At 39.8% G+C, this 17,981-nt stretch overlaps 1 protein-coding gene across 1 annotated transcript in view; it reads left to right on the forward strand.

Annotated features, from left to right (window-relative positions):
* Positions 1-17,981, forward strand: part of LOC104517327 (protein AF-10) — a gene marked incomplete at both ends in the record, with an annotated part of 65,732 nt that overhangs the window by 13,138 nt on the left and 34,613 nt on the right. Inside the window, one exon of the mRNA XM_010161944.1 lies at positions 7,067-7,121. Coding sequence (XP_010160246.1) covers positions 7,067-7,121 — 55 coding nt within the window. The remainder of the gene's footprint in view (positions 1-7,066; positions 7,122-17,981) is intronic.

Below are 17,981 nucleotides of genomic sequence, written 5' to 3' on the forward strand. Positions count from 1 at the left end.
GGGCCAAAATACTAGGGGGAAGAGGGATTGTAGAATGAAAAGTATAAAAAGAACGTGTAAGACACTTTGCTTTGGAGAAGGCTGCAATACTAATTTTCCTTTTCCCACAAAGGGTGTGAAATAAATAGCAAAAACGTTTTGAGCCTAGAAGATAATTTTTAAATCAAGAAAGTGGACAGAGGACTTCAGCTAGCTACATATACCTGGATGCAGTCAGCTGTGCTTGGGCTTCCGCAGCTACTGATGGATGGGAGAAAAGGTTGTGAAGAGCACCAGGGGCTGACTGTTGGAAAGTCATTGATTAGAAACTAACCTTCTGATCAGCTGCTTTGCTTGGCTCTGTAAGTCTGTCCATGTGCTCTGGGGGAGTGGGGTGAGTTACTGCATTTTGTCATACACAGAAATACCCAGTAACATGGTGTGCTGTAAAATAGATGTATTTGGAAGCAAATTCAGGAGTAAAGCAATAAAATGACTTCTGCTTGGCAACTGACTCTCTCCTCCTAGGTTAATTTTCAGAAAGTTGTAGGAATTAGATGGAGTGTGTGCAGGGTATGTGAACTGAAACTCACAACAAAAACAATGGATGTAACCAGTCTGCTATTTGACTAATGATTAACAGGAGCAGCAGAATAAAGTGTTTTGTGTGTCAAGTTGTAACTCCAGTTGATGAAAAGATTGTACAAGATTGAGTGTCAGGTTTCAAGAATGGTGATGCTGATTTTGGTAACGTGCTATTTTGTTATTTATTACTTTAAGGGTCATGTGTTGCAATCTCTTAAAGTTGTTCCTTTCAGTTAAATATTGTTGGGTGTGGTGTTTTTTTTTTTTTTTTGCTGTTGTCAGGCAATATGAAATGGTAAATCTGTGATCAAGCTGTACTTTGGGAAAAAAACCCTGTTCTGGAAGCAGAGGTGTCATGCTGGGTATAGTATAGCTTGGGAGGGAAAATGAGCTTGTAAACTAAGCAGTCTTCTCACAGGCATCAGCTGTGTACACAGACTTGTAGTACATGAATGTTAGGGAAATATCAAAATAAAATTTGCCTAATAAATATGTCTGGGTCCAAGAAATAAATCTATGTTACTACTGAAATGAAATTAGTGTGTTTCAGGTGTGGTTTTTTTGTGGGGTGGGGGGAGAAGTGTGAGTGAGTGTGGTGATGTTTTGGGTTAGTGTGCATTTTATTTTCTTTTTTAAGGCCCTTGGTTGGAATTCCATACTCACTTACAGCCAGGTTAGATGTTGCTACCTCCTGAACAGGATGGTTTGTGTCCTTGCCCTACTCCCTCTCTGTGTTCCTGTTACATGTTTTTTTAATCTGGCATTGTTGTTTGTATGGCCTTAAGGAAAGATGACTCAAAGTGATCTGGCTGGAAAAAAAAAAAGGTTTTATTTTTAGCTTGCTGAGTAGGATTTCCATATGGTCTAATGAAGGGACCTGCAAGGGAGGCAGTGGAAAGTACACAGCAGGGGATGGCCAGTGATGATCTTCTGGCAGTAGTGCGCAATTATTGTTCGCTTCAAGTCAGCCTGAAGTAAAATCAGCTGGAACTGCAGCCTAATTTCACAGCTAACTTTTAGAAACTATGGTTTATTTAATCTGCTGTAGATCTTCTTGTGTTATTTAGGTTAACAGGTCGTACTGAGACACACAGTTTATTGCCTCATTGCAATGTTGGGAATTCAGCCCTGCAGGACTTTACTTGGTTGACAGTTGTTACTCAGGTGAATGGTTCCATTGGCCTAACGTAGACTGGAATTCAGTAAACTACTTGCATAAGAATTCTTTGACCTTTGTTTTCTTATAACAAGAGACAGCATATAATGGGTGTCTGCAGATGATGCTTTATGAAACTTGCTCCAAATTTACAGAACCCTGAGGGAAGAACGGTGCTGTATTCCTACTATTCTTTTTTTCTTCTCTCCTACTTGTATAGTCTTGTTCCTATTTCTCTTTATCTTCCCTATCTACTATGTGTCTCTTACTCTTTCAACATGAATATGGTAGTCTGTTCAATTAAATCAACTTCTCTATGCCTTTCCTCCATTCCAATTGAAATACTGGTTGAGTTAGGTTAACCAAAAAGACTCCAGTAATTAGATTTGTGTGATGTTACTTACTGCTGGTTAAGGTAGCTGTTCGTTCTGGTCAAAATGGAAAGGCATGTTTATGTAAAGTGAAGAAGACTTTGTGCCATACTGCAGTGGCATCACATCAGGTTGTAATTCAGTATAGGAAGGTGGATTTATTTAGCTCCTTCTTTACTTCTCTTATTTTGATCTTCTGGTCTTGGAACTTTTTTGTGCTGTGTGTCTTTATTGGACACCTTCATTCTCAATTTTTTTATTTTACTATTCTTAATTTCTTCTTGGTTATTTCTACTTTATTAATAACTACAGAAGAATTAGATTTTTTCCCCTTCTGCATGGACCTCCTATGCTTCTGACCACTTCAGGTCTCTGCTGGGTGACTTTTTAAATATTGGACCCCTGGGGAGGCAGTAGGTTTTTCATCAGACCCAGGCAGCCTCAATTTGCGTGGATCTAGGGTTACAGGATCAGTCTCCTTTCGCTTAATTAACTTGCAGTTTCTGTAGCTCAGAACTGAGTTGTGACAGCCACACCGTCAGACTGTTTCAGCTGCAGAACTTTGAGACTGGTTTCACTTTAGTCCTCTACAGGGGACCTCATAGTCCAAAGCAATTCCTTCTGGGAGTTCACCCGCTTTCTCCTTAGACAGAAGTTAGATCCATGAACGTAGTCTGTTCCACTAAAGAGCTGCAAAAATGTGATGTCCATGTTACACCCTGTAGGGACAGGGTGGGAAGGAACAACATCACTTGTTACAACCTCAGTCTTCCTTCAGCCAGAATTTGGGTCCTTTCCACTCCAAGTCTAACTCAACAGGCTGTGCCTACAGCACCACAGGAACTGGTGCCCCTCCCTGCTTAGTGCCTTTCGGCTCACCAAAGGATGTGGTTGTTCTCTTGGGTGCTGTCAGCCTCTCTGGTATTCACGTTGGCACTGTCTAACCTGGTGATGCTTATCTGAACTGTTGAGGAGCCATAGGAACTTGCCCTATTTGTGCTGTAATAGCTTGTGGGTGTCATGTCCGCCCCTGCTACCCCCTTCCCCCCCTGGCTTGTTTAGTAGTTCCCCACAATGTTTCTGAACACTCAGACAATAAAACTGTGTCAGATATCCTTTGCCAGAGCTCAGAATTAGCATTTATAACTGGAGAGGAGAGACCTGGCACAGTCCGCATGCTCGAATGTTGATCATCTGACCATCCATTCAGATGGTCAGTTTATTCTGTACACTGTGTTGCAGAGATCAAAGCTTTATTCCATCGTACAGGTTGTATGTGACATGGCATTTAGTAGGGAGTTTCAGCTGTTGCTGTTCACTTAAACTCCAAGCTCTCTCTATAAGTAAACATTCAAATAAGAAATTACAAGTAACTGGACGTCTGCGATATGTATACACCCAACTGCCCCCTTTCCTTTCTCCTACAGAATCCTTAGTAACAACATGCATTTAAGCATTTTGAAAGTACCTAAGTTTTTTTTCAGTCACTTTGCAAATTCTCAGCTGAAAGTGGGAGTCACTTTTTTAAATGCTACATTGCTGTAACAGTTTAGAACTAGCAGTAAAGTGTTAGTTTAAAAAAAAAAAATCTGCTAGTTACTTGTCTGGAGGGATGAGGCAGACTGTTTCCACCTGGCAAAGCTGCGGGTGTTATTATGTGCTGCATATTGAAACTTGGGGGAGCAGAAATGGGCGACAGTATCTGAGAGCATGGAGGCTGGGAAGGAGCCAGGTTTATAACCTAGAGAGGGATGTGGAAAGGGTCACCGTGTGTATTAGCGTAATAGGATGTTACTTTATTGCAGACTGTAGCCAGCATTCCCCGCGCCAGAAGTGCTGTGTGTCACCAGAGTACAAATACCTCTGCACAGTTGCTCAGCTTCAGCTCCATGAGAGCAGAGTGCAGGCGTGCAGCTCCCTGGCAGCGGGAGGATAGGGTACTCTGCAGAACTCCCTGCACTCAGGATTTCTTCTCCCTCCTCGACTTCAGCTTTCTGTGTTGTATCTTCTCTGACTGGTTGTAGCCAGGGCTGCAGAAAAGTGATGAGGGAAGACCTAATGGACCTGAGTCCTATGAGATATGAGACAAAAAAAAAAAAAGGTGAAACTGAGCTCTGAAGAGACTGAATGGAACACTTCTGAAGTATATTAACTCTTCTGCATAAAGGATTGGTTCTGTTCCTCGCTGCTCAGCATCCTGGGTGGGTGGGTGTTGGCTTTTTTTTTTTCTGGTGAAGTTTGCTTCAGAAGTTAGCTATTTTTTAAATTATTAATGCTGCAGTGCTGTGGTTCTCTGTCTTCAGTTTTGCTGATGCAACAGATTGTGGGATTAAGTTGCACCAGTGATATGACCCGAATTAAAAATGTTAAAAGGAAAAAGTTCATTTCAGTCAGTATCACTAATCTGGTTTAAGGTGCAGCCCTACAGATACTTGGGTCAGCAGCTGAGGGAGTGGCAGAGGTAGAGATTAAAGGAGAGGTGGAGGGAAGAAGAGAACCTCCAAAACTGGTTTTGCCGGTAATGAGAATGTATGTCAGACTTCCACGGGCTCTCGGAGGTGGGGCAAGTTCGACTATGTTAACAATTCCCTTTGTCTCTGTGGAGATACAGCATATCTGCTCACTGGCCTTGAGCTGCCATCTCACACCTTCGGGGTGGGAACAAACTTTATTGCACTGTCACCATTAATATATACCAGGCTTCTTGCTTTGAGAATCTGATTCAGTGTATGGGGAATTCACTGAAATGAACCTGCTGCTATTCCGTGTCTCTCAGCACGCAGTATTTAATGTTTGGAAAGCTGGAGGGTTAAGATACTGCTCACATACATACTGTGTATGTAGGACTTTGTTTAAAATCAACTGATCAGTTCATTTCAGTTGCAGGGAAGTCCTTATAATCTTGAATTAAAAAAAAAAAAAGGGGTAATACTCCCAGCCTGCAGGCAGTTTACAGAATAGTTCTAAAGTTTTAAACCACTTTTATCTCTAAATTTCACCAAAGGTTTAATAATGCATGTCAGTAGATAGCTGATTATTTTAGCAGCTGAATGGGAGGGAGGGATGCGTGAAGCAAAAGACAAAAAGCAGCAATCCTAAAAATTCTTCTTCCTGTGTGCAGCGGTCTATACCAATGTACTGACCAAAAACAATTTAAGAGCTTTCTGTCCTATCCTTTGTGGAAGCCTCTTTGCTGCTAATATCAATTTTCTTGCAGGTTAAGAGTAATAGATAGTCCTCAAGATTTATTTCAGCCATATGAACTTCAGGAATGGGATTTCTGATTCCTTAAATGAGTTTGGATGGTCTGTTTCTGAGGCACTTGTACCATCATAAGCCTCTCTGTCTGCTGACTTGCCAGTTAGCTGGTAATGGAGAATACACTTGTTCAGGCAACACAGAGAAGATCTGTACTGATGCCAGATGTCCCTCTTTGTTTGAAGGATGTGCTGTTAAGTTTGCATCTGATGATCAGACTGTTCTTCAGTTTCTTAAAAAACTTGTTAGATTGGTATGCTTTAGTTGTTCCTAATTTGGGAATTCATAAAGGTTTTACTAAGGTGACTCCTAGGTATAGGATCCCCTGTAATGGTGTTCCTTTGCATGTCGTTTAGAGCAGTTGAAGTGGAATGTGTCAAACCTGTTCCATTTCTGTCATCTCTGAACTGATTTGGAATTGCTTCACACTGGTCTAGCACACTTGGAGATAAACTTGATATTAGGAACTTTATAGAGGCAGCGATAACAGAAAGATTGTACTGTTGTGATCCTGGGTGTTATGTCAGAAGAATATGATGTCAGACTGCATGTTTCCAGACATGCAGTCCTGGAGAATTTCAAGGATGAGTCAACTTCTGACTTCCTTTTTCTGAGACAGAAAGCAAGATTGGTTTTGGTGTCTCAGGGTATGTGAGAGTCAGCAACGACTGGGAATTCAGCTATAGTGTGTTGGTGTGGCTTAATCCCAGCCAGCAACTAAGTGCCACACAGCTGCTCGCTCACCTCCCCCCATCCTCCAGTGGAGGAGGAGAAGACAAACACGTGCGTTGAGATAAGAACAGTCTAATAATTGAAAGTCAATGAAACAAAACAATGATACCAATACTACTAACAATACCAGTGATACGTAATGAAAATAATGGAAAGGAAAACAAATGATGTGACTGTTGACCACCTGCTGACCGGCCAAGATCCAGAGCCAGAGCGAGAGAGCCCACCCTGGCCCAACCCCCAACTTACATACTGAGCATGACATCTCATGGAGTGAAATGAAGCTTGGCAAGTGAAGCTTGGCAAGTCTGGGCCAGCTGTCCTGACCGTGTCCCCTCCTGGCTTCTTGTAGCGAAGGAGTTGGGAACACAGGCACAGCACCAGAAACTGAACAAGTCCTTGACATGGTACAAACACTCCTTAGCAACAGCTAAAAACACCAGCGTTATCAATATTCTCCTCATTACAAATCCAGAACATAGGCTCATGCTACCTGCTGTGAGGAAAGCCAGCTCTGCCCTAACCACAGCCAGCATGTATGTGAACCCGTGCTAATTGTATGGCATGTCTTTGTGACTGACCACCTTGGTGAATACAGAGATCCTAGGAGAAGGAAATACGGTAGCAAATCATTGAACTGTGCCCAAGTTTCTTATCAGTGGGTCTGCTCTATGCTATGGTTTTTGGAAGCTTGTCTCCAGAATTCCAGGGTGTGGAATCCAGGAATAAAAGCTCATAGGTAGAACTGCGAAGAGTTTTAACATATATTAAAATAATATATATAATATACATCTGGAGGAGAAAGCTTCGTTTGTGACGAACTAACATTAATATTCAAGTTAAGGTTAAGGGAAAACACATCCGTTGGCTTTTAAAGAATGGTTGCTTCCTTAATGTCACCTAACAGTTTTGACATGTGTGGTTTCTTTTTCAGTGCTGCTATGATCATTCCATTTTTTTATTTTATTTTTGCTTTTTTTCCTAGAGATGTGAATTATGCCCTCATAAGGATGGTGCTTTAAAGAGAACAGATAATGGGGGTAAGTTTTATTCTTATTTTTTGTGAACTCTTATTTTGTATGAGGGAAGTAATTCTGTGGGGAAAAAAAAAGTCAGGATAATAAACATAAATGAAAACACTGGCTGGGTTGGAAAGAGGGAACTATTTTACAGTAACTTTATTTGTCCAATTTAGGTTGAATTTAGTTTGAGAACATCAATCATTAGTTTTATTTTTAGAAAAGAAGTTACAGTGAAGGAGAAACTGCATTTTAATGTAAGATTTTAGTGGTAAAAAGGATACATTTTGTGTGCATTTCGTTGGAGTTTGAGCATTTAGAGAAAGCTGTTGAAAGTGTGCCATTCATGGAGGAAAGTGGAATTTTTATGTCTCTAGCCCAGGCTGAATGCACCAGTGCATTTTCAAAGGTTAGCTCTTTCATGCTTGATTTATTAATAGGTTCTGTAACAAAGAAGTTAGAGCTGAAAAGTTTCAGTAGTGATTAGCTGTCCCTTGCATCTTTCTAATTTCATAGTTCACATTGTCAGTTCTGCCCCTGCTGAGTAGAACTGCTAGGGAAAGTCTCCACTGAATATCCTGTGTTGATTATTGATTATGTTTATACTAATAGTTGGGTGATGTGAGGGAACAATTTCAATTAACTTTTCAGTCGCTTCTGGAATTCCTTCTTCTCTCTTTACTAGATACTTGTAAATTCCTGTCCATCATCTCTGTGTAAATAGCCTGCTCATTTTGCTACTGAGCCCTTTCTCTTGTGAGAGGAGAAAGTATGATCAGGATTCTGGATTTCATTTGGACTATGTAAATTGTATTCTGGTGATTTTATGCTGCATATGTAATATTCTAACTAATTTATATCTTCGCTTGGTATTGATGCAGCTTTGCTGTATCTGTTGCAGTTGAGTTGCAGTAACACAGAGCCTGCTTGTGTTCAGGCTAATTTACCCTTTCCCTCATCTACACTTTGACTGCAGTGTACAGTACACACTCAAGTGTTCACCATACTAGTTTCTGCTCATCTCAAACATGTTGGTGAACTTCGTGTTGTCATTTGTGAGTGCTGGCAGATTGGATTGGGTCTGTGTTGTCTGTGTGTCAGCGAATCTACCATCTTAAGTTTCAGCCTAGGTAGTTCAGCCTTTAAACTAGTCTTCCTCCCAGACGGGTTGATACATGGCAGTGTTGAATTCATTTCTTCAGAAACGGCAGTTGGACACTTGATTTTTTTTTTTTTTTTTTTAAAGGAAATAAGAAATAGGAAAGCCTCAAATGTCTTGAAATATATACAGTAAAATTTGTTAAGTTTGAAATAGCTGCAGTGTTTTCTGGTTTTACACTTAAGGTAGTGTTTGGGGATGCCTTGCTATTCTCCATGGTAATTTTGAAACCCTTTCTTTACATAAAGTCTTGAAAATACACTTTGACAGTGTGCATCAAAGATCCGAGCATCCTATTAGTTACCTCTCTGACAGCTGTATTAATCGTAACTATGAATTGTCATCTGAAAGTGAGTTACTTTATAAGATCGAAATTATCTAAGTTTAAATAGCGAAGATGTTACACTGTACAGACAGTATTGTTCCTGGTATAATTTTCATGACCAACTCTTTTTGTCAGTGAGAATTTTATAGCAGATAAATCTTAAAGAGTTTGTACCTCACTTCCTGGAAACATCCCTGTCTCAGTAATAGATCTTGTCCATAGTGGTGAATACAGCAAATTCTGCCTTACTGACCCAATCTGCTTTAAATAACAGCTTTACAGAAGGTTGTGTACCTTGTGAAAAATGAACTCTGACTCGTGTTGCATTTTGGAAATCTACATTCTTAACCTGAGGCTTTCCTTTCAAAGAGTTGCCTGATGAGGGATTGTGCCAGAATAGTCTCAGCCTTAAGGAAATGTTGTTGAAGGTCATGTAATGGGCTTGCCAGGTTAAAATTATATTTACAGTAGGTTAATACTTGGATTTTTTTTTTTTAAGATGATGCACCACTTGTTGCCAGTGGAAATGCTAAAAAGGTGCAGGTATTCTTGAAGTAATTGCGAAACATATGTGCTAAAACCTTGTAAGGATCCAGCTTTAGACATTAGTAATTAGGGAGCCTTTCTGTAGGTATAGAAATAATTAAATGGTCTTAGCTTTTCAGAACAAGTAAAGAAATTACTAATTTTATGTCAGTGATAGAAAGCTATACTTCTTTCTGCCTTCTGGCAACAAGTAACTGTTTTGTAGCCAGAACACAAATGCAGTTTTTGTGTGGAGGATACAGATAGCTTAGCTCACACATGCTCTGCTGCTCCTGTAGAAATTGATTTTTCTTTTTTTGACTTCTGGATATTTGCTTTTTAATAATGTGAGGAAATGTGTTTTGTTTGGGTGTTGAAGATACTGTATTTTCTTTTATGCCAGGAATCTTAATGTTTTTTGGTCTACTGAGCTTTTTAACTACAGGGTTTCACAATTGTCTTAGCCTGCAGTAAGAAGCTGTTACTACTGCAAGGAGGGTCCTTGCTATGCATTACTTCCTCCTCCTTTATGATGGTACTAGCATTTAAAACTCTTCCCCCTCCCCTGGATTCCTTTTCAGCCAAATGAAATCAGTTCCCTGACCCAGCTGACCATGCTAGTGCCGATGCAGGGGACTAGCCAGGAGTATTCTTTTAGCAGCTGCCTGTATATTAGCCGCCTTAAGTCAGTTGCACAACTGTAACTGAAAGCAGCCTAATCTTACAGGTCTCATATAACGGTGTTATCTTGCCTTTAAGACCTCTAGAGCATCACAAGATATATATGACAGAGTAGCCTGGGAGTCAAACTTGTGTTGTTTTAAAGTCTTACTGACTAACTAGAAAATAGTAGTGGTGGTGTATGGTGTGGTTGTGTTGTGGGGCTTTGTTTTTGTCGTCTGTCCTTCTGAGCCCCCTCCCCACCCCCAAATGGCATGAGGTTCCTTCGTGGATATTCTTCTTCCTTTTCCCTCTCCTTTTACTGGCCTGTTGCTGATCTCCATAAAGTCAGATAAGCAGTACTTCTTTAGTTTTGCATTTTAGATTTTATGTTTCTGGTTGGAGACATCTGCATTACCTTAGTCGTGCGTATCAGTACAGCTGCTGAGGGGTAACGCTGTGTTCTCCAGTATCATCTATGACAAATATGGAGTTACAGTTTTCAGTGATACCATAATTAGAGCATTCTTGGAGCAGTACTGTCATGGATCTTATACAGAACTTGAAAGTGCCAGCGTGAGATAGTGAAAGGTCTTTTCCAACCTAAATGATGCTATGCTTCTATGATATGCTTCTCTCCTCTAAGATCATCAAGTCCAACAATTAACCTACCACTGCTTGAAGTCCACCACTAAACCATGTCCCTAAGCACCACATCTACGCTCCTTTCAAATTCCTCTAGGGATGATGACTCAACCACTTCCCTGGGCAGCCTGTTCCAATGCCTGATAACCCTTTTGGTGAAGAAATTTTTCCTAGTATCCAATCTAAACTTCCCCTGGCGCAACTTGTGGCCATTTCCTCTTGTCCTATCACTTGTTATTTGGGAGAAGAGACCAACCCCCACCTCTCTGCAACCTCCTTTCAGGTAACTGTTGAGAGTGGTAAGGTCTCCCCTCCGCTCCTTTTCTCCAGGCTGAACATCCCCAGCTCCCTCAGCTGCTCCTCACAGGACTTGTGCTCTAGACCCTTCCCCAACTTTGTTGCCCTTCTCTGGACACACTCCAGCACCTTCATGCCTGTCCTGTAGTGAGTGGCCAAAACTGAACACAGGATTTGAAGTGCAGCCTCGCCAGTGCCATGTTTAGGGGATGATCACTGGCATAGTCCTGCTGGCCACACTGTTCCTGATGCAGGCCAGGATGCGATTTGCATTCCTGGCCACCTGGGCACACTGCTGGCTCATATTCAGCCGGCTGTTGACCAACACCCCCAGATCCTTTTCCACCAGGCAGCTTTCCAGTTTCTCATCCCCAAGCCTGTAACGTAGCATGGGGCTGTTGTGACCCAAGTGCAAAACCCAGCACTTGGCCTTGTTGAACCTTGTACAGGTGGCCTCAGCCCATGGATCCAGCCTGTCCAGATCCCTCTGTAGAGCCTTCCTACCCTCAGGTGGATCAACACTCCTGCCCAACTTGGTGTTGCCTACAAACTTGCTGAGGGTGCGCTCCATCCCCTTGTCCAGGTCATTGATAAAGATATTAGAGAGAACTGGCCCCACCCATGCGCCCTGGGGAACACCACGTGTGACCAGCTGCAAACTGGATTTAACTCCATTCACCACAACTCTTTGGGCCCAGCCATACAGCCAGTGTTTTACTCAGGGAAGAGTACGCCCATCCAAGCCATGAGTAACCAGTTTCTCCAGGAGAATGCTGTGGGGAAACAGTGTCAAAGGCTTTACTAAAGTCCAGGTAGACAAATTCCACAGCCTTTTCCTCATTCACTAAGCGGGTCACTTTGTCATAGAAGATGAGGTTAGTCAAGTACAACCTGCCTTTCATAAACATATGCTGATGGGGCCTGATCGCCTGGTTGTCCTGTATTGTGGAGGCCAAATGTTTGGCCTGTTCTCCTTATCTGCATGAACTGGATTCTTGAAGTTCTTGTATGCTTTCTTGGAATACTTTTCCAGCCTACAACTATTTATGCTTTGGGGCTTCTTGAACCAGAGATGGTATTTATGTGTTAAATGGAATAAGAGTGCATCAGACCATCAATGTGTCCACTTCTGTATAAATGTTTAGTGTCCATACTGTTGTGTGGCAAGGCTTTTTGCAGTTGATCTGTACAATGCATCAAGGCGTATGCTGGTTTGTTTTGAACCTGTTACTTCATGGTTTTATTTGATGCCATTGGACACTTGCTAAGTGACAGGAAGTGACAAAGAGCATTTATTCTAAGTTCACCTTTCCAGTGCCTCTTCTGGCTTTCTAGACCTCTGTTGTACTCTTCTTTTGCCTCCTTTTCAAGATGAAGGAACCCAGGCTGATTGTGCATTCCTTGTACAGAAAACTGACCATCCTCTTCCCCCTTCTCTATATGTCTTTCAAATGATATGTAATCTTCATCAGAGCTCAATGTGAAATTTTAGAGAAGCAAATCTGTACATGATGCCATGGAATATCTAGACTGAAAAATGCTTACAGTATGATTTAATGTTCCCTAACATAGGCTACTAATGTAGTTATGAATCACCATTTTTTGGTACACATTTTTCTCATTAATTAGAGAATAATTCTCACTGATCTAAACATTCACAGCACCTCAAAACTAGGACAGATCCTGAAATTGGAATGAAAAGTAATGATTTTAGCAAGGCTTTTGCCAGAAGACTGTTGTTAAAATTGAGTGCACTGTTTTCTGCATTTGTTATGGAAAGAGAGGACATGGGTAACTTACATTTTTGAGGCATTAACTGTTTTTACAGCCAGTTAACTCTTGGCTATTTGGGTTTTTGGAGGTGGAGTGGCATTGGGGAAGTTCAGATATCTCAGATAATAGTGGCTTTACTAGCTAAGTGGTTTCTAGACAGTGTTGTGGAACCATTCCACTTACTGTTGGAAACTAATCCAGATGGTTCTGCATCAAATTGCTATATTGCCTGGATCTGGAAGGACTAAAGAGTTCATGTGGAGTGCCAAGTGGAAGTAGTATTGTGTTGCTCATAACTTTTTCGGTACGCTAGAGACTACACAGATGCCTGCCATCCTTGGCTTGGTGATGGTGGCTGCTGTCACTGTAATCAGAACTGTTGTGAGCGCACAGGGATAATTCTGTCTGGATTTGAGCAGAATATGTCCTAGTCTGCTTCAGTGGTCCCTCCTGTGCTTTCCGTTGTCAGAGGCCTGAACTGACCCTGAACAGAAGCAGCTAAGGTCTGGTTGCATGTGTGTGTTCAGTCTCTTCACACGGTGTGAAAACCGTTGTTCTGCTTCTGCCCTTGCACAGGTCTTGAAAACAATACAGTTGGATTTAGCAGAGTTAGCCTGGACTAATATCCATGGTGTGGTTTATCTATCAGCAGGTTATCCATGCTATGGATTAAAAAGACTTGACTGTATTTAGCTGCACATTTGCTTTAATTAATCTGCTGCAAGTAGTGGGACATTGCATGGTTATGGTCAGGGTGATTGTCAGAAATTTCAGGAATAAGCTTTGAATACATTTTAATATTTTAGCTGCCTGATATCTGTGACTGTCTTACAGCTATTGTAAAGTTTTGTGAACAAAAAACCAGTTTTCCCTATATGTGGACTTTCTGGAATTTTTTTTACATAAACATTAGGACTTTTTCAGTGTTCAGAAACTGCAGGTCTGTAAATTCTGTTAGACTATTTACTGGTTTCATTCATAGATTAATTTTTTTACTATTGATAATAAAAGTAGAAAAGTAGGATTGAGTTAAAAAAATAAATTTTTACCTTTGAATATATTTATTGACAGAATTCTTTGCTAAGTTTGGTATTCATGTCATTTAGGGGCACCACTGTGGTTTTAAACACAGGACAGAATATAAAAGAAGTGAAGGAAAACTGATCTGTATATGAATTGCGTATTGATTTTCTGCCTCGTGTGTAAGAAGGCTATTGAAAGAACGAATAACTCTTCTTTAGCTTTGTCCTCTGTATGTGCACTAGTAGTTGGACAAAATATAAACACTTGGGGTTTTTTGAAAAACAGAAGAGCAACAAGTGAGCATTTGTTTGAAGATACTTAAGAACTGTAGGCTGTTTGACAGTTTTGGGCCTTTTCAATTCAGTAATGTTTCCTTAACTGTTGCAGTGATTTCCTTTACGTTTTGACACTCAGTGAAGAGGAAATAAAATCACGACCATTTGAACTGATTAGAGTTGTTTGAATCCCAATTATCTTTTCATAATACTGCCTATGCAGTTGTTTTGTAGGAAAATTTTTCAGTTGTATCTAATACTGTGCATCTCCCATTTAAATAGTTTTCTTACAGTAATCCTTGTCCCCTATTTTCTGTAACCCTAGAAGGCTTGATTTTGCTGTAGGAGTTGTTACTTTGAAATCTGATTCCACTGGATGATGATCAGGAATGCTGTTACACAGCATTCTTTGTGTGACTTTTCACCAAGACTTCTTTCATGCAGCTGCTTGGGAAAAGGCCAGCTAACAATGCTGTGGTTTTATGTCATGTCCAGGCCCTCTTCCCATCCCCTTGGTTAGTGTTGGGATCTCCTAAGCCTGCAAAAACATCATATGCGAGGTTTTTGCACTGTTAGTTGACAGCTCTCATAGGTTTACTCTTCTGATGAGTTTTCTTGGTATTAATGCCTAAGAATGTGGACGGTATGAAGTTGTATGTACACATTCAGGCATATGCATTTCGCAAGTGCTTACCTGCAGATATTCTGGTCCTTTTGTGTGGATTTGCAGGAGCATATATGTGTATTTTTTTTACTGGGAAAGACAGTAAAATTGAACAATTAAAAATATTTTCCCAAAATAAATATATTTATTTACCATATAATCCATATTGTATAGTTATTATTTATATTGCTAGTAACCTTAATGTAAAACTAGGAAAAAAGTTTTAGAGCTTTAGATAAATATTTGTGACGTTTCTTCCTTTTGTTGTATAAAAAGATTTCTTGAGAGAGGAGGGAAAAGAACTCATTAATGCCATAGCCTGCCAGATAAAATTATTAAAGCTATTAGCTTACTCAGTGGACCAGTGGAATGTAATCTGTAGCTGTTTCAAAACCAAACTATTTGTTTTGCTGCTGAATGATGATCCAAAGTGAATTTTTCTTACATGCCAATTCTTTAGTTTAGGAACAAATTTTGGTAAGTGGAGAGTTTGGTGAAATTCTGTAGTAGGACTCTGTAGAATGAAGACTTTTCTTCATAGACAAGCAGTATGGATTTTATTCTTTTTTTAACAGAATTTGTCTCTTCATTCGATGTGCCAATGGAAAGGTTGACTACCAACCACAGTGGTGGTATCTCTAGCGCTCGGTGTGAGCACTTTCTTTTTACCCAGCTTTGAAAAGAGTGGATCAGACAATATAGGGCATAATATAATATTAACTATAGCAAACTCTAAACCTGTATTTATTAGGGTAAGGAAAAGACAGTAACTTAAGCTGACAGATGTATTTTCTGGAAGTTTTATTTTCTTTACAGAAGAGGAAGATCAGGGTCAAAAGAAAAGTGTATGGAATGCCTTATTGAAGAGACACTTAACTAAAGACTTAAAGTAGTACTTAATCTTACCCTCTGGCAAATAGTAACAGTAAGTCTTAAGTACATCTTTGCTGGACACCTTTCGGAGTGGGATAGTGCTGAGTCTTGAGGTCAGTCAGCAGATCTGATAGCTCTGGAAACTGAGGGTGCAGTTTCTTGTAGTCTAGGACAGCTCTTGACTTCTGCCTAAAGGGGTGGACTGTGGTTTTTCCTGTGACTGGGTGTTTCTTCACTGATAGTTTTGTGTATGGTAATCATATGACCTCAGTATATATTGCATCAACTTATTTACTGATCTTGCTGGAAGGTAAACTTCTGTTTTCCTCTAGGTTCCGTAATCAGGTGAATAAAATGTTATCTGTCCTGCTACATGGCAAGCTTATACTAAATGGGAGGGCAAGGATGTACAGTTGAATCTGAAGAGTAAGGTGAGGTGTCACCTTTTAGTGACAGTCCACAGCTGAAATGGATTGAGGTGTATTCTTAAATTACAAACTGGAGCAGCCCTAATAAGAAATTAACATTTCAACAAAGAAAGATTTTTCCATGCTAGAGAAATACGTTCATTTGGTTTCGGAGTGAACTGTAGTTACACATGAAGCAAAATTTCATTAGTGAGGTATAGTGGACTCTTTAAGGACTTAAAGAGAACACATAAACAAATTTTACTCTGGAACTGGTGCACAGTTAGGAGATGGTGATGACATCCCAGAGCTCTCCTGTGGGACTACGCTGGCACTGTGTCTGGATCTAGGTGTGACTTCATGTTACTGCTTTGCGGCAGCATCACCAGTGATTGTGGGATGTAGCACTAGTGTAGTGCCTACTCTGTGGCTGTCAGTTCACAAACTAAAGGTGGAATTTTCTTGATTTGGATGGTAGGATGGATTATAAGCGTTGCTGTTACTCTGTTATAAAGTAGATGATTATAAAAACAAGGCTTCAAAATTTGCACTGGAAGAGGATTTAAAAGTAGTGTGAATTTATTTATGGTGAAAGTACTCATGAATCAAATTTTGAACACTTAAACAAAAGTTGTGAAGTCAAAAATTTAGTTAGATGGATGATGTAATATATATTATTTATCTTCCTGTGTTTTCTTTGTTAATTTTAGATTAGTTTGTTAGAGTTTGCTTCTAGTTAGAGTTCTTTGTTTACAACAGTCTTTTATTTGCTGATGGTGAAATTGTCAGGAGCTATGTGTTCTCCATTGCTTTGGGATAACAAATCAGCTGTTTATTTTTAGTTAGGGTTCTGGAGCCTGAGATCTGTTGCTCTGAATGTTAATGAATAATGTATATTCAGGTTATGCCTGCTAAGTGTGTACTATTAGGTTTTCACTGAGTTAAAAATGTTAGCAAAAGATTGGTAAAATTTGAATAGATTCTGTGGTGGTAAATAAACATTTTGCGTGCCAGAATGAGATGTAAAAAATAGCAAAACTCAGTTGTGTGTCTTTCTGTCTTCTCAGCATGAATTTCCAATTTCTGATATAGGAGAAAAGAGTTTTCATTGTCCTTGTTATCAAAGTAGATCTTGGAGTTGGTTTATATGTGGTTTTGATGTTGTTTTAATGTTGGTTGAAGCTGTTGCCTAAGATCTCTTCAAAGGGAAGCGTCTTAGGCGCACTTGTGTGATGTTGTCATAGAAAGCACAATGTTTGGGGTTTTTTTTAAGGTAATAAGCATTTCCCAGAGTTATTGGACTTGAAAACACAGTTGAAGTAAATGTTTTAAATTTCAGTTTGGCTGTCAGTTGTTTCTAGTAAGTAAGAACCAGAAACTGATGACATTTTACAATTTCTGGATGGAGGCATTGATTGTTGTAGAGCATTGGATTCTTTAAAGCAAAGAGGCAGTGAATCTGCCAGTCCATGGTAGCCTGCTGTATTTTTTTCAGCAGTTTCAAAGAAAGCAGTTCTGATAAGAATGCACAGAGACAAGCAAACTCAGTGGCTGATTTGAATCCTTATAATAAATGTATTATTTTCTTGTTTTATGCTAAAGCCTAAGTTTATTTTAAAATAAGCAAGCCAGGCATTATCATCTGGTAAAACTATTACTGTTGAGAAAGCATGTGTGTAAAATAGGCACCTTTTCAAAGATTAAAAAACAGTAAGTCAAATAAGAAAAAAAAAAGACAGTAAAATTCTGAGGATAGAGAAAATTTTAAAAACATTTTACAGGATGAGGGTACCTACATTTACTAAAACATTTGTGCCTCTCCAGTTAAAGTTGCCCTGAAAGGGAGATGAAAAGTGTAAGCAACTCAGTGGCAATAGTAAGAGATTGTTAGTAATTACTGCATACTTTATAAGTAAAATTAAAATAAGTGAGTCATAAATCTGTAGCAAGTTGTTTGGATGTAAACTGTGCAAACCCAAAGTGAATGGAAGCTTATCATTAATTTAAATAGTAAAGGATGTGCCTTGTACTGATGGCTTTAAAAAAACTAATGTGGAACACAAGTGATCTGATCTGAAAAGTGGAATGAGTTCCTGGCTAAGTTTAGAGGTCAATAAAGAAATGTCAGAGTATCCTTGTGTTACTTCTGTGTGGTGTTTTGGGTGAAGAGGAGTGGTGATAAATTAATTTCAGTTAGTGAGAATGTTTTAGAATTAAAAAATCAGGAAAGCTCATAAGAACTGTATTTAATGATG

The sequence above is a fragment of the Eurypyga helias genome, unplaced genomic scaffold, assembly GCF_000690775.1.
Source record: "Eurypyga helias isolate BGI_N326 unplaced genomic scaffold, ASM69077v1 scaffold10312, whole genome shotgun sequence".
Classification (NCBI taxonomy): domain Eukaryota; kingdom Metazoa; phylum Chordata; class Aves; order Eurypygiformes; family Eurypygidae; genus Eurypyga; species Eurypyga helias.